This window comes from Ovis aries, chromosome X, assembly GCF_016772045.2.
Source record: "Ovis aries strain OAR_USU_Benz2616 breed Rambouillet chromosome X, ARS-UI_Ramb_v3.0, whole genome shotgun sequence".
In the NCBI taxonomy this organism is placed as follows: domain Eukaryota; kingdom Metazoa; phylum Chordata; class Mammalia; order Artiodactyla; family Bovidae; genus Ovis; species Ovis aries.
In genome coordinates, this window is record NC_056080.1 from 126,501,620 (window position 1) to 126,517,869 (window position 16,250).

At 35.7% G+C, this 16,250-nt stretch overlaps 1 protein-coding gene and 1 non-coding gene across 2 annotated transcripts in view; both read right to left on the reverse strand.

Annotated features, from left to right (window-relative positions):
- The window catches only part of COL4A5 (collagen type IV alpha 5 chain), a 262,054-nt gene that overhangs the window by 31,279 nt on the left and 214,525 nt on the right, over nucleotides 1-16,250 (reverse strand). Inside the window, exons 34-36 of the mRNA XM_004022429.5 lie at nucleotides 16,040-16,138; nucleotides 14,520-14,609; nucleotides 13,853-13,992 (exon numbers count right to left, since the gene is read on the reverse strand). Of these exons, the coding sequence (XP_004022478.1) occupies nucleotides 13,853-13,992; nucleotides 14,520-14,609; nucleotides 16,040-16,138 (329 nt within the window). The remainder of the gene's footprint in view (nucleotides 1-13,852; nucleotides 13,993-14,519; nucleotides 14,610-16,039; nucleotides 16,139-16,250) is intronic.
- On the reverse strand, nucleotides 5,564-5,774 carry LOC114111850 (small nucleolar RNA U3). The gene has a single exon (XR_003587586.1). It is a non-coding gene; the product is annotated as a small nucleolar RNA U3 (small nucleolar RNA).

The window sequence follows — 16,250 nt, forward strand, 5'->3', positions numbered from 1 at the left end:
CATTGAAAACTTCTTTGTGGTCAGAGATAATTCATATATAGCTACTTTTGCTCAACAAATATTTGCATTGTTTTCTTCTAATAGAGCCTTAGAAGAATTCATGCCCATTTTCACAATTAAAATAATTTTTCCCAATAACAGTGAGAATATATATGATAACACTAAATCTACCACAGTGTTCCCTGCTCTGCTCATGAGGACTGTGACCTGTCCAACAAAGTATTCAATATCACCTACTGAATATTTCCTTCTTCATTTAGTGCTTATGTTTGTCTAGGTGCATAAGATCATCTATTTGTGACTCAAATGTTTCCACATTATGTTAAAAGCATTTTAAAGGAATGACTTTTCTCCTTACATCCTATTTTTTTAAAAGTTAACAATCTCGCACTTGGAATACATGTATTTTTGTCTGAACACTTATAAATCAAACATGTGGCACATTTTTACACACATAATAGGTATACAATTAAAATTTGGATTGAACTGGTTCCATCTTAGGTATTTACACAAAAATCATTGAATAAAGTATCATAATTCTTGTTATTCATGAACCAATGATATTTATATACCAAAATTAAAAAAGAAGAAAATGACATTATCCTGCTAGTGGTAAACATGCAAGGCAGTAACAAACTTTTGATTATTTATAATAAAGTATGTTAAATTCTACAAAAAACCCCATATTGCAGTTTCAAACAGTACTTGTTTCCTAATACAGTTCTTCTTACCACCCTATGGCCTCATTCCTTCAAACCAACTAAATTGTAAAAAAGAAAGTAAATATTTCATTAGAACTTCTGAAAAGGACTAAAATTTACTCGCTTAAGTTTCATCTAAGCTTTTATTATTTATAGACTTGCAGAAAAAAATAATGAGTTTCAAAAAAACATACGCAAGACGTGAAAAAAGAAGAGAGTACTCAGAAAATCAACAAACTGGCCAAGAATCCTGTAAATCATTCTGAGAAGGGAAAATTCTACTCTATGTAATACTCTAAGCAAAAGCTAGGCATGACTTCAGTTCAGTTCAGTTGCTCAGTCATGTCCGACTCTTTGCGACCCCATGAATCACAGCACGCCAGGCCTCCCTGTCCATCACCATCTCCTGGAGTTCACTCAGACTCACATTCATCGAGTTGTGATGCCATCCAGCCATCTCATCCTCGCTCGTCCCCTTCTCCTCCTGCCCCCAATCCCTCCCAGCATCAGAGTCTTTTCTAATGAGTCAACTCTTCCCATGAGGTGGCCAAAGTACTGGAGCTTCAGCTTTAGCATCAGTCCTTCCTTCCAATGAACACCCAATGATCTCCTTTAGAATGGACAGGTTGGATCTCCTTGCAGTCCAAGGGACTCTCAAGAGTCTTCTCCACACCACAGTTCAAAAGCATCAATTTTCGGCACTCAGCTTTCTTCACAGTCCAACTCTCACATCCATACATGACTACTGGAAAAACCATAGCCTTGACTAGACAGACCTTTGTTGGCAAAGTAATGTCTCTGCTTTTGAATATGCTATCTAGGTTGGTCATAACTTTCCTTCCAAGGAGTAAGCGTCTTTTAATTTCATGGCCGCAATCACCATCTGCAGTGATTTTGGAGCCCCCCAAAATAAAGTCTGACACTGTTTCTACTGTTTCCCCATCTATTTCCCATGAAGTGATGGGACCAGATGTCATGATCTTCGTTTTCTGAATGTTGAGCTTTAAGCCAACTTTTTCACTCTCCTCTTTCACTTACATCAAGAGGCTTTTTAGTTCCTCTTCACTTTCTGTCATAAGAGTGGTGTCATCTGCATATCTGAGGTTATTGATATTTCTCCCAGCAATCTTGATTCCAGCTTGTGCTTCTTCCAGCCCAGCGTTTCTCATGATGTACTCTGCATAGAAGTTAAATAAGCAGGGTGACAATATACAGCCTTGACGTACTCCTTTTCCTATTTGGAACCAGTCTGTTGTTCCATGTCCAGTTCTAACTGTTGCTTCCTGACCTGCATATAGGTTTCTCAAGAGGCAGGTTAGGTGGTCTGGTATTCCATCTCTTTCAGAATTTTCCACAGTTTGTTGTGATCCACACAGTCAAAGGCTTTGGCATAGTCAATAAAGCAGAAGTAGATGTTCTTCTGGAACTCTCTTGCTCTTTCCATGATCCAGCGGATGTTGGCAATTTGATCTCTGGTTCCTCTGCCTTTTCTAAAACAAGCTTAAACATCAGGGAGTTCACGGTTCACGTATTGCTGAAGCCGGGCTTGGAGAATTTTGAGCATTGCTTTACTAGCGTGTGAGATGAGGGCATGACTTAAATATACTTAAACCATATGTATCTACATTTATTCTAATATCAAGCTTTGATATAACTCTTCTAAAATTTAGATATAATTGACATATTATTTTCAGGTGTATAACATAATGATTTAGTATTCATATATATGATGAAGTGATCATCATGGTAAGTTCAGTTAATACTAATTTTTACAGTTATACAGTTTTTGTTCTTGTGATGAAAATGATGAAAAGTTTTAAACAATTTTGAATATATAGTATAGAATTATTATAGTGCATCATAGTTATACAGTTTTTGTTTTTATGATGACAATGATGAAAATTTTTAAACAATTTTGAATATATAGTATAGAATTATTAACTATAGTCACCATGCTATATAGTATATCCCCATCACTTATTTTATTGCTAGAAGTTTCTACTTGTTAACCCCTTTCATCTATTTCACCCACCTCCACCAACCCCTGCCTCTAGCAACCACCAGTATATTCTCTGTACCCATGTACTTGGTTTTTGTTTGTTTTATTGTTTTGATTTTATTTGGTTTTAGATTCCACATATAAATGATATCATATGGTATGTCTTTGACTTATTTCATTTAGGATAATACCCTCAAGGTCCATCTAAGTTATCGCAAATAGCAAGATTTTGTTCTTTTTTATACATTACTTCTTTATCCGTTCATCTGTCAGTGGACATTCAGCTTGCTTCCACAGCGTGGCTATTGTAAATACTGCAATGAATAGATGAGTGCAAATATCTTTTCCAGTTATTCTCTGGATAAATACCCAGAAGGGGAGCTGCTGGATCATATAGTATGGTTCTATTTTTAAATTTCTTAGGAACCTTGGTAGTGTTAACCATAGTGGCTGCACATATTTACAGTCCCACCAATAGTAGGCAAGGGTTCCTTTTCTCCACATCTTTGCCAGCACTTGTTTTTTTTTTTTTTTTTTTGATAATAATCATTCAAAAAGGTATGAGGTGAGATCCCATTATGACTTTGATTTGCATTTTCCCGATGATTAGTGATACTGAGAACCTTTACATGTACTTGCTGGCCATATGTATGCCTTTTTAGAAAAAAATGTATGTTCAGAGTCTATGCTCATTATTTTATCAGACTGGATTTTTGTTATTGAGTTATTTCAGTTCTTTATATATTTTGGATCGGTTCAGTTCAGTTCAGTTCAGTCGCTCAGTCATGTCCGACTCTTTGCGACCCCATGAATTGCAGCACGCCAGGCCTCCCTGTCCATCACCATCTCTCGGAGTTCACTCACACTCACGTCCACCGAGTCCATGCCATCTCATCCTCGTTCATCACCTTCTCCTCCTGCCCCCAATCCCTCCCAGCTTCAGGGTCTTTTCCAATGAGTCAACTCTTCGCATGAGGTGGCCAAAGTACTGGAGCTTCAGCTTTAGCATCATTCCTTCCAAAGAAATTCCAGGGTTGATCTCCTTCAGAATGGACTGGTTGGATCTCCTTGCAGTTCAAGGGACCCTCAGGAGTCTTCTCCAACACCACAGTTCAAAAGCATCAATTCTTCGGCACTCAGCCTTCTTCACAGTCCAACTCTCACATCCATATATGACCACTGGAAAAACCATAGCCTTGACTAGACAGACCTTTTTTGGCAAAGTAATGTCTCTGCTTTTGAATATACTATCTAGGTTGGTCATAACTTTTCTTCCAAGGAGTAAGCGTCTCTTAATTTCATGGCTGCAGTCACCATCTGCAGTGATTTTGGAGCACAAAAAAATAAAGTCTGACACTGTTTCCACTGTTTCCACTGTTTCCCCATCTGTTTCCCATGAAGTGATGGGACCGGATGCCATGATCTTCGTTTTCTGAATGTTGAGCTTTAAGCCAACTTTTTCACTCTCCTCTTTCACTTACATCAAGAGGCTTTTTAGCTCCTCTTCACTTTCTGTCATAAGGGTGGTGTCATCTGCATATCTCAGGTTATTGATATTTCTCCCAGCAATCTTGATTCCAGCTTGTGTTTCTTCCAGTCCAGCGTTTCTCATGATGTACTCTGCATAGAAGTTAAATAAGCAGGGTGACAATATACAGCCTTGACGCACTCCTTTTCCTATTTGGAACCAGTCTGTTGTTCCATGTCCAGCTCTAACTGTTGCTTCCTGACCTGCATACAGGTTTCTCAAGAGGCAGGTTAGGTGGTCTGGTATTCCCATCTCTTTCAGAATTTTCCACAGTTTATTGTGATCCACACAGTCAAAGCCTTTAGCATAGTCAGTAAAGCAGAAATAGATGTTTTTCTGGAACTCTCTTGCTTTTTCCATGATCCAGCGGATGTTGGCAATTTGATCTCTGGTTCCTCTGCCTTTTCTAAAACCAGCTTGAACATCAGGGAGTTCGCGGTTCACGTATTGCTGAAGCCTGGCTTGGAGAATTTTGAGCATTACTTTACTAGCATGTGAGATGAGTGCAATTGTGCGGTAGTTTGAGCATTCTTTGGCATGGCCTTTCTTTGGAACTGGAACGAAAACTGACCGTTTCCAGTCCTGTGGCACTGCTGAGTTTTCCAAACTTGCTGGCATCTGAGTGCAGCACTTTCACAGCATCATCTTTCAGGATTTGAAACAGCTCAACTGGAATTCCATCACCTCCACTAGCTTTGTTCATAGTGGTGCTTTCTAAGGCCCACTTGACTTCACATTCCAAGATGTCTGGCTCTAGATGAGTGATCACATCATCAAGATTATCTGGGTCATGAAGATTCTTTTTGTAGAGTTCTTCCATGTAGTCTTGGATACTAACCTCTAATCAGATATATGACTTGGAAATTTTTTTCCCATTTAGTAGCTTGTCTTTTCATTTTGTTGGTTTCCTTTCCTATGCAGAACTATTTTAGTTTGATGTAATCCCACTAATTTATTTCTTCTTGTTTTTGTTGCCTTTGCTTTGGTGTCCAGTTAAAAAGCTCATTGCTAAGACCAGTGTCAAGCAGTTTACTATCTGTGTTTTCTTTTAGTTTTATGGTCTCAGGTCTTATGTTCAAATGTTTAATCTATCTTGAGTTGATTTTTGTGTATGATGTAAGATAGTGCTCCAGTTTCTTCCTTTTTTTTGCATGTGGCTGTCCAATTTTCCCAACACCATTTATTGAAGAGACTGTCCCTTCTCCACTGTATAATCTTGGCTTCTTTGTTATACGTTAATTGACCATACATGCTTGGGTCTATTTGTGGGACATCTATTCTGCTCCATTGATCTATGCGTTCATTTTGTGTGAATTTCATACTGTTTGTTTGATTTCCGCTCAGACAATGTTCTTTCCCTCTTACTCTCCGAAAGGAAGAGAACAATCATCAGTGACTAATGGCAGTTGCAGAAGCAACACCAAGAGCTGGCTTCGTATTCAGGAGAGACTGCTGTGCCTCCTCCTTGTGGTTTTGGGTAGTCCACACATTCAGAGAAACTTCTCTAGTAACAAACTACAGAAATAATCCCAGAAAGTATAGTCTTCATCCTGTTTTGATTATTATAGGTTTGAAATATAGTTTCAAAGCAGGGAGTATGATGTCTCCAGTTTTGTCCATTTTTCTATTGCTTTGGCTATTTTGGGGGCTTCCCACATAGCTCAGCCAGTAAAGAATCTGCCTGCAATGCTGGAGACCTGGGTTCGATTCCTGGGTTGGGAGGATCCCCTGGAAAAGGAAATGGCAACCCATCCCAGTATTCTTGCCTGGAGAATCCCATGGACAGAGAAGCCTGGCAGGCTACAGTCCATGGGGTTGCAAAAGTTGGACATGACTTGATGCTGTCTTTGGCTATTTGGGGGTCTTTTATGATTCTATACAAATTTTAGGATTGTTTGTTCTATTTTGTGAAAAACGTCATTGGAATTTTATAAGGATTGCAGTGAATCTATAGATTGCTTTGGTAGAATAGACATTTTAACAATATTATTTTTTCCAATCCGTAAGCATGGAATATCTTTACTTTTGTTTATGTCTTCTTCAATTTTTTTATCAATGTCTTACAGTTTTCAGTGGGCAGGTCCCTTTGTCAAATTTATCCCTGGATTTTTTATTCTTTTGGATGCAGTGATAAATGGAATTGTTTTCTCAAGTTTTCTTTCTGCTAATTCAGTTAGTGTATAGAAACACAACAGATTTTTAAAATATTTATTTGGCATCCTACAAATTGAATTTGTTTATTCTAATAGATTTTTTTTTAATATATAATATGTCACTTGCAAATAGGAACAGTTTTAGTTTTTCCTTTTTTATTTGATTGCTTTTTACTTCTTTTCCTAGCCTAATTGCTCTGGCTAGGACTTCCAATGCTATGTTGAATATCTTAGAGGAAAAGTTTTCAAGTTTTCAACACTGAGAATGATGCTAATTGTGGGCTTATCTTGTATGGCCTTTATTATGCTGAGGTATGCTCCCTATATGCCTACTTTTTTAAAAAAAAATCATATGTGGGTGTTGCATTTTTTCAAATGCTTTTCTGCATCTATTGTGAGGATCATATGATTTTTATCCTTCATTTTGTTAACGTAGTATATCATATAGCTTGATTTACAGAAGTCGAGCCATCCTTGCAACTCTGGAATAAATTCCTCTCAATAATGGTGTATGATCCTTTTAATGAATTAGAGTTTGGTTTACTAATATTTTATTGAGGATTTTTTCATCTATGTTTAATAGTGTAATTTTCTCTTTTGTGGCCTCTTTGTGTGATTTTGGTATCAGGGTAATGCTGGCTTCATAAAATTAATTTGGAAATGTTCCTTTGTCCTCTATTTTTTGGGAAGAGTTTGAGAAGGATTGGTATTAATTCATCTTTAAACTTTTGGTAGAACTCACCAACGACACTATCTGGTTCTAGACTTTTGTTTGTTGGGAACTTTCATATAACTGAAAATGGAATATATATCATCCCTGATGAGTCAAATTTAACATTGTGAAACTAACTAACCAATATAGTAGCACTATAAGACTAGAAAGCCATTTTTTAAACTTTTAACTGGAGGATAATTACTTTTCATATTGTGTTGATTTCTGCCGTACATCAACATGAATCAGCCATAGGTATACATATGCCCCTCCCTCTTGAACCTCCCTCCCACACCATCCTTCCCCTCACAGAGCACCCAGTTTGAGCTCCCTGCGTACTATAGCAAATTCCCACTGCCTATCTGTTTTACATATGGTAATGTATATGTTTCCATGCTACTCTCTCAATTAATCCCACCCTGTCCTCCTACTGTGTCCACAAGTCTGTTTTCTATGTCTGCATCTCCACTGCTGCTGCTGCAAATAGGCTCATCAGTACCATCTTACTAGATTTCATTTATATGCATCAATATACGATATTTATTTTTCTCTTACTGACTTACTTCCCTCTGGATAACAGGCTCTAGGTTCATCCACCTCATTAGAACTGACTCAAATGTGGTTTTTTTTTTTTATGGCTGATATTCCATTGTATATATGTACCACAACTTTTTCATCCATTCATCTGTCAATGGACATCTAAGTTGTTTCCATGCCTGAGCTATTGTAAATAGTGTTGCAATGAACACTGGAGTACATGTGTCTCTTTCAATTACAGTTTTCTCAGGGTATATGCCCAGTGAGTGTGATTTGTTGGGTCATGTGGTTCTATTCTTAGGTTTTTGTTTTTTTTTTTTACGGAAATCTCCATACTGTTCTTCATAGTAGCTGTATCATTTTACATTCCCCCCCAACAGTGCAAGCGGGTTCCCTTTGCTCCACACCCTCTCTAGCACTTATTGTTTGTAGATTTTTTGATGATGGCCATTCTGACTGGTGTGAGGTGATACCTCATTGTAGTTTAGATTTGCATTTCTCTAATAATGAGCAGTGCTGAGCATCTTTTCTAGTGTTTTTTAAGCCATCTGTATGTCTTCTTTGGAGAAATGTCTGTTTAGGTCTTCTGCTCATTTTTTGATTGGGTTGTTTTCCTGATGTTGAGCTGTATGAGCTGCTTCTATATTCTGGAGATTAATCCTTTGTCAGTTGTTTCAATTGCAATTACTTTCTCCCATTCTGAGGGTTGTCTTTTAATCTTGTTTGCTGTTTCCTTTGCTGTGCAAAAGCTTTTAAGTTTAATTAAGTCCCATTGGTTTATTTTTATTTCCATTACTCTAGAAGGTGGGTCAAAGAGGATCTTGCTTTGATGTATGTCATAGAGTGTACTGCTTGTTTTCCTCTAAGACCTTTATAGTTTCTGGCCTTACATTTAAGTCTTTAATCCAATTTGAATTTATTTTTGTATATGATGTTAGGAAGTGATCTAGTTTCATTCCTTTACATGTTGTTGTCCAGTTTTCCCAGCACCACTTATTGAAGAGGGTGTACAGATGGAGAGATATACCATGGTGTTGGAATGGAAGAATCAATATTGTGATGATGACTGTACTATCCAAGTAATCTACAGATTCAATGCAATCCCTATCAAACTAACAATGGTATTTTTCACGGAACTAAAACAAAACAAAAAAAAATTCAAAATTTGTATGCAAACACAAAAGACCCCAAAGAGTCAAAGCAATCTTGAGAAAGAAAAAATGGAGCTGGAGGAAGCAACTTTCCTGACTTCAGATTGTACCACAAAGCTATAGTTCTCAAGACAGTATGGTACTGGCACAAAAACAGAAATATATACCAATGGAAGAAGAAAGAAAGCCCAGAGATAAACTCACACAACAATGGGTACCATATCTTTGACAAAGTAGGCAAGAGCATACAATAGAATGCTTTTTAACAAGCCTGAAACTAGAACTGCTTTCAAGATCACTGTGTGGTATAACAGGCAGTCCATGTAGAAATACTTGTCAGGTTGATAACTTTTTTGCTTTTAAAATTAAACCTCCAATTAAAATAAATAAATTTATATTTAAAAAAACAAATTTAATTAAAAAAATTCAAATTGGTAAACTAAGAGCATTTGGATCATAGTCATTCTCTGCTCTCTCTTAATAATAGGATCTCCCTTCCATTCCATGCAATAACTTAAGACTTGGAATAAAATATCATGTTGACCTCAATACACAAAATAGAAGGCATCAAAGTTGGTGAAATAGCTAATACTGTTTGTTTTTGTGTTCCATTGTAATGTTGAAGAAGCACTGCCAGTAAGGGAAAAAAAAAAACAAAAACAGGATGAGCTGAAAATATTTCGTGAGAAAGAGTAAAAACCATATTTTGTTTTATGGCGAGAAGAGTATTACAATAGTAGTCCAATCATTTGGAAGCTGTGGTTCCCACATAATTATTAAATTTTTACAGTTAAATTTATATTTGGAGATTAAAGATACCATGAACCAAGCCATACATAAGTTCTTTAGTTAGGAAATATTAATGATAGGGATACTAAAGAATGAATGCAGAGATACTCTTAGTTAACATTTTACTAAATGATGTAGCAAAGGCAGTATAAAATAATATCTTCAGGTCGGCATGCTACTTACCTCTCCCAGGTAGTGAAATTTTAAGCTAATAGGGGCAAGTTGATAAATAATGGCTCAAAGTTGTTTGAGCAGGCCAAAATATGGTACATGGGATTCAAAGTACATGTTAAGGTGATGAATTTAGAGAAAAGGTGATGAACTCAGAGAAAAATATTATGAACTAAGTTTGTAACATAATAGGCCCTATGGTGTCCTTTACCACCCAAGGGAGCTAAAATCTTTAGTAACTATAGGTCTATTCAGAAAAACCTATTCTTTATCATGCAGCCTTGGTAAATTGTATGTTTTTAGGAATTTGTCTGTTTCAAAGTTATCCAATTTGCTGTTGTACACTTGTTAACAGTACTCTCATCATTTTTATTTCTGTAAATTTAGTGGCGATGTGCCCTCTTTCATTTCTAATTTTAAGTATGTGAGTCCTCTCTCTCTTAGCCAGTCTAGCTGAATGTTTTTCAATTGTGTTTATCTTTTTGAAAGAACAACCTCTTAGTTTTATTCATTTTCTCTATTGTTTTTAATCTCTATTGTATTTATTGTTGCTTTAATCTTTATGATTTCCTTCCTTCTACCAGTTTTGGGGTTGAGTTTGCTCTTTTTCTAGTTCCTGAAGGTGTAATGCTAAATTCTGATTTAGGATTTTTCTTCTTCAATGCAAGCATTTACACTATAAATTTCCTTGTTAACATTACTTTTGCTGGCTCATATAAGTTTTGGAATTTTGTGTTTTCATTTGTCTCAAGATGTTTCCTAGTGTCACTTGTGTCCTCATCTTTGCCCCACTGGTTGTTAAGAATATATCCTTTAATTTCTACATATTTGTGAATTTTCCAGCTTTCCTTTTGCTGTTTACAATCTAATGTAATTAGAAAAGGATCTTTGATGGTTCCAATGTTTTAAAATTTATTAAGACTTGTTTTGCGGCCTAACATACGCTCTGTTCTGAAGAATGTTTCTTGTGCACTTGAAAAAAAATGTATACTCTGATGGTGTGAGATGGCCTGTTCTGATGATAGCCATTCTGGCTGGTGTGAAGTGATATCTCACTGTAGTTTTGATTTGAATTTCTCTAATAACTGGAGTGGCATGTTCTGTATAGGCCTGTTAAGCCTGATTGACTTTGCCCATTTAAAAATTGGTCTACTTTCTTATTGAATTAGAGTTTTTTTAAAACTATATTCTGGATACAAATCTCTTGTCTGATATATCATTTGCAAATATTTTCTCCCTTTCTCTGGGTTGTCTTTTCACTTTTTGACATTATCATTTGCAGCAGAATATTTTAATGTGGTTCAATTTATTTATTTTTCTTTGTTTGCTTGTGCATTTGGTGCCATGTTTAAGAAATAATTATTATAACCCAAGGTCATAAGATATGTTTTCTTATAAGATTTTCTGCTTGTCAATTTCAACAAAAAAATCTATCTAGGATTATGACAAGAATTGTTCTGAGTCTATAGCATGATTAGATTTTAAGAAGGAGTAATGGAAGCTAGAAACATTATACCACATTAAAAGAATGTAGTCATTAAATATGAGTTATAGAAAGATACTATCTAGTCCACCTCTCTCATCTCACAGACAAATATTATGTATAGAATACTTTATAATTTACAAAGTGTTTTTTTAATCTAATTGAAACCTCACAATATCTCTGTGTAATAGGTTATATAATTCTTTCTATTTTAGTGACAAAGTAATGAAGATAGAAAAGAATTAAGTGACTTACAAGATCATTCAGATAGACTCAGGACTCAAGCTTCTGCCTATTAATTCCCTGTCCAGGGTTTTCAGTATACATATATTAATTATGCTTTTTGACTAACAAGGACACTCTCTTATAAAGTATGTCATTTGTAAAACAAAGTACCATCTGACCTTTTACCACTATCCTTACTTCTTAACAAGTCACTAATTACAGAATATTTTTTCTTATGCTTGACATCTCCTATTCATACTATCATGTTCCTGAAACTTTTATTCTACTCTTCTTTTACAGTAATAGGCAGGAAGTCTTCATTTTGCTCAATAGTATGGGACTACAAAAATGAAAACGCAAGATGAAATCATATAACGAGATTTTAAAAAATCAATGGGAAAAACATGATTCTATGACCATTAAAAGTTTTTCTCATAACGTTAAAACCCTCTTCACATCAGTTACATATATAAAGAAAGTCAAGTTCATATGTTGATCATTTAGTCTTCACCAGCTTGCTTGGCTGCATATCTGAAGTCTCTCAAATGGTGGCAATGTAAACATTTCTTTGGTTGGCTATTTCGTCTCTAATTATATCTATATTAGATATAAATTTCACTTCCAGTGTTATTACCTTCCCTTTTTTAAACTGCACTTTTATCACTGTTGATCAGTTTTCTCTTTGATTATTCACTTTTTTAAATTTCAAGTTGGTTTGTCAATGAGAGACAGAGGCAACACACCTACATGCTTTGCTGTCAATGCATGATGGCAAAACAGATTCATAGTAATTACTGATAGAATTTGAAAGAAGTGAAATGACTGCTCACTGATCATGATGCACAATAGTTATTTACATAGTGGTTTAGGGACTGAAGACTAATATACCATGGTAACTTAAACCTGATCTGTATTGTGGACTGATGTCATTTAACTAATTTGTGGTAACAAATTTGGCATGTCAGACTGTACAAAGCAAAGACTGCCTGCATCTATTAGAACTGAGTGTAAGATCTTATTTTTTAAATGTGTCATCATTTTAAGATAAAATAATACCATCTGAAAGAAACAACAGAATACTTCAAATACATGACTTCCTGGTTTTATCAACTCTGCAAGTATCCAAGCTTAGTGTAGAATTTGCTTATTGAAATATATTTGTAGGCTGCATAGAAAAACTAAGAGTTAGCATCTTACTTAGATAGTTGAATACACTGTGGACACTGGCCAACTGAAACATGTTTTTCTGCTGTCATTTATTATAATTACAGAGATGAGTTGTTATGGTCATTTTGGTTCCATTATATGAATGCTAAAATTCACTTAGTCTAGAAAAAATATGGATGAACATATTTATAAAATTTTTAAATGAAATTTAAAATCAATGAGTAAAGAATGGAGTTTGTAACAAATGGTTTTAAGTTATATGGACAATTTATTTGGGAAAAATATATAGTTCCTCATCTCACACAACATATAGAAAGGAAAAATTTAAACTCTATACTGCTAATCTGTAATTAATAAGCATAAATTTCTCTTGATTACTTCTTACAATAAGTTGATTGACTAGGCAATCAAAATATAGCCTTTTGTATACTATTAACAAGAAATTATCTTAAAAGTATTATTCAATGAATTCTTATCTCAGTGAGAGCTTTCACTAATTCCACAATTACTTTTCTAATACTCTCAAGTTTTGTGTTGTAACTGAATGATTGAACATCATTATGAGACAAACAATTCACTGGGAGAAGACACTTGAAATGTATCTAATAGACAATGGACGCATCTCAATTAGTTATAAAATACTTCTGCAAATTAATAGGAATTACTACTCTTTTACATGGTATTAAGCAGTTATCAAATATTTGAAAGTCCAATGATTCTTAAACAAGTTCTAAATTTGATTCCTTGAGAAATAACACCAGTTTTCACAGTGACTAGCGGCATAGAGGGATATGTAAAACTGTTTCGGAGAACTACTTCATACATGCATTTAAGAATACTATTTCACTTTCATTAATTTTATAAGTTACTTTGCTTGTAAGCTTCTTCAAGTTAGTTGATAATAATATTAGGACAAAGACCAACAACTCCATACTAAAAGGGAAAGGAAAACCAAAACTAGGCAGAAATATGCCTTTCAGTTACTGAAACATACTCAAAGAGCAAGATAGAGAGAAAATAAAGAAATCAGAAAGATCCCCCCTTCATCCTTCTTTGGATTGGCTGCAAACTCTAAAACAAATCTCCTTATAATATAAAAGAGAAAGGATGAATTTCTTGCCCAGAGATTCATGTCACACTACACTATATCACACTGTAGTTTAAGGAAGAGTTAGGAGAAAGCTGAGTGTTGAAGAAAAATCATATCTGCTCAGGCATATACCTGAGTAGGATTACCTTTGGGCCAGGAAGACCTGGAAGACCAATGCCTGAAATACCAGGATCACCTTTTTCTCCTTTCTGTCCAGGTAATCCTGGGGAGCCAGGTTGTCCAGGAACTCCAGGAGGTCCAGAAGACCCTTTTGCACCCTGCGGGCCTGTTAAAAACACATAACATGCAATCTTTTACAAAATATTGTATAGGATATATATAATGCACATGACCACACAAAAAGATTTTTAAAAAGAATTTCACAAAGTCTCATTTATATAAGAAAGGGCTTTATAATCAGAATTGTACAAAAGCCTATTTTTAAAGGAAGTTTAAGTGAAAGGGAGTATGTGTTCATGCTAAGTTGCTTCAGTCAGGTCAGTCCCTTTGTGACCCTATGGACTGTAGCCCATCAGGTTCTTGTGTCCATGGGATTCTCCAGGAAAGAATACTGGAGTGGGTTGAAAGGGGGTATAGTTGGAGAAAAAAAATGTAAGTTTGTGAATTCTTTCTAAAGTTCTGTCTCTTAATTCCCACATCAAATACTTGTGTAATGAGAGAGCTCTACCCACTGACTGCTTTAGATATCACCTCAGTTGGACTCTGTCAACAATAGTTTCTTTTCTCATAACAAAGATAGTCAACCATTTTCCATTAATGGAACTAAATATCTGGGAGATTTCCATCACTCACCTGGAAAACCCATATCACCCATGTTTCCTTTAAGTCCAGGAGGTCCTGTAAGTCCTGGCATTCCAGGGAGACCAGGGTTACCCTTGGGACCTAGAAAAGTCAAATTGCTTAAAATTAAAACAAGTCAGCAATATTATGGTTGCTTGGTTTCCTGGAATGGGTCGTAATTAAAATGAAAGCAAGAGGCTGACCAAATCTTAACATACGATAAAGTTCCACAGATCTAACTGGACATAAGACAGGCAAAAATTATCAAGAAATCTCCTTAGGAACATATTACAATATAATCACAGCAATAGAGGGCTCCCAATACACATTTATTTAAAAATGCAAGAATCTTGTGTCTTGCCCTAAAACTACTCCAATTACCTGAAGTCTTATTTGTTGTACACATATAACTATCACCAGGACATCTCGTTTCTTGCCCTAAAACTAGTCCAACCACTTGAAGTCTTATCTGTCATATGTGTATAACTACCTTACTATATCTATCACAAATAAATCGAATTTAAAGAGTCTTTTAAAAAGATTCAGAAGCTTTCCCATTGAAAGCCTTATCATGCGCAACCAAAAGAGGTAACCTATGGTTACCTCCCCAGGTTAACCAGTGGTAACCTGTCATGATACATACACCTTTGGCACATTAAGCCAGGGGTAGGTAAGAGCTGATGGAGAAGTACTGGACTATCTTCCCCCAAAAGTCATGGCTACTGGGTTCAGTCATGGCTGCTGTGTTTGCATTCTTCCCAGAGCTTAGATACTTCAGTTCTGCGGTGTCACCTAGGTATTGTCCAAGGATCACAATGTTGCCTTCAACATTATTTGCTTTTATTTTTTCTTTCACACTGTCTTCTCACTTGGGAAAGAGAATGCAAAGTATATGAAAGATAGATAAGGAGATAATTCTTCCTTCCAACTACATTAAGATAATATAGTATACAGTCCAGAGCAGAATACCTGATCTAAAGGGCTCTTAGGAGGATGGTAACCAGCCATTCTTTATTGTTTAGGGGTCCAACTAAAAGAAAATGGTTTAAGAAGCAGCAATAAAAAGTTTTACTAGAAATTAAACAATCCACATTGCCTGTAAGAGTGATTAATGCCATAAAACATTACCAATGAAGGCTGTGAAATTCTTACTCCTAGAAACTTTTAAAACTAGAAATGGCAGTAATCTGTTTTACATGGTTTAATGATTAACTTGTCTGAAGGTAAAAAAAATGAAAAGGGTGAATTTTTTAGGCTCCTAACAGATAACTGTCTAATTTACATATGCTACTATGTATATAAATAAAATATAGCACCTTATTTGGATGTACTTCTGATTCTGTGTACATTCTGAGGCCACAAAAAAGAAGAAATTGAGTAAAGAAAAATATCCTACAAATCTCTGTTGACATTTGTGCCAATGACAACATTTTTGTTAAGGAAAGGCCCATATCTCAGTTGCTTCAAATATCACTTTGTTCCAGGGGTCAGGATCAGCCACCCAGCTGCTACAGGTGGTTTATCATACTTACCTGATGGTCCTGGCAATCCAGGTGGTCCACTCAGTCCAGGTTGCCCTGGGTCTCCAGGCAAACCCTGGTAACCTTTTGGCCCTGCAACTCCAGGAATACCTTCCAAGGATGAGTATAAGAAAGACAAGTTAGGCTGATATTATTAATCATTAAATACATTTGGTAAAGCAAGCTACCCAAACTCTGAAATATAATGAAATAAAGGAACCAG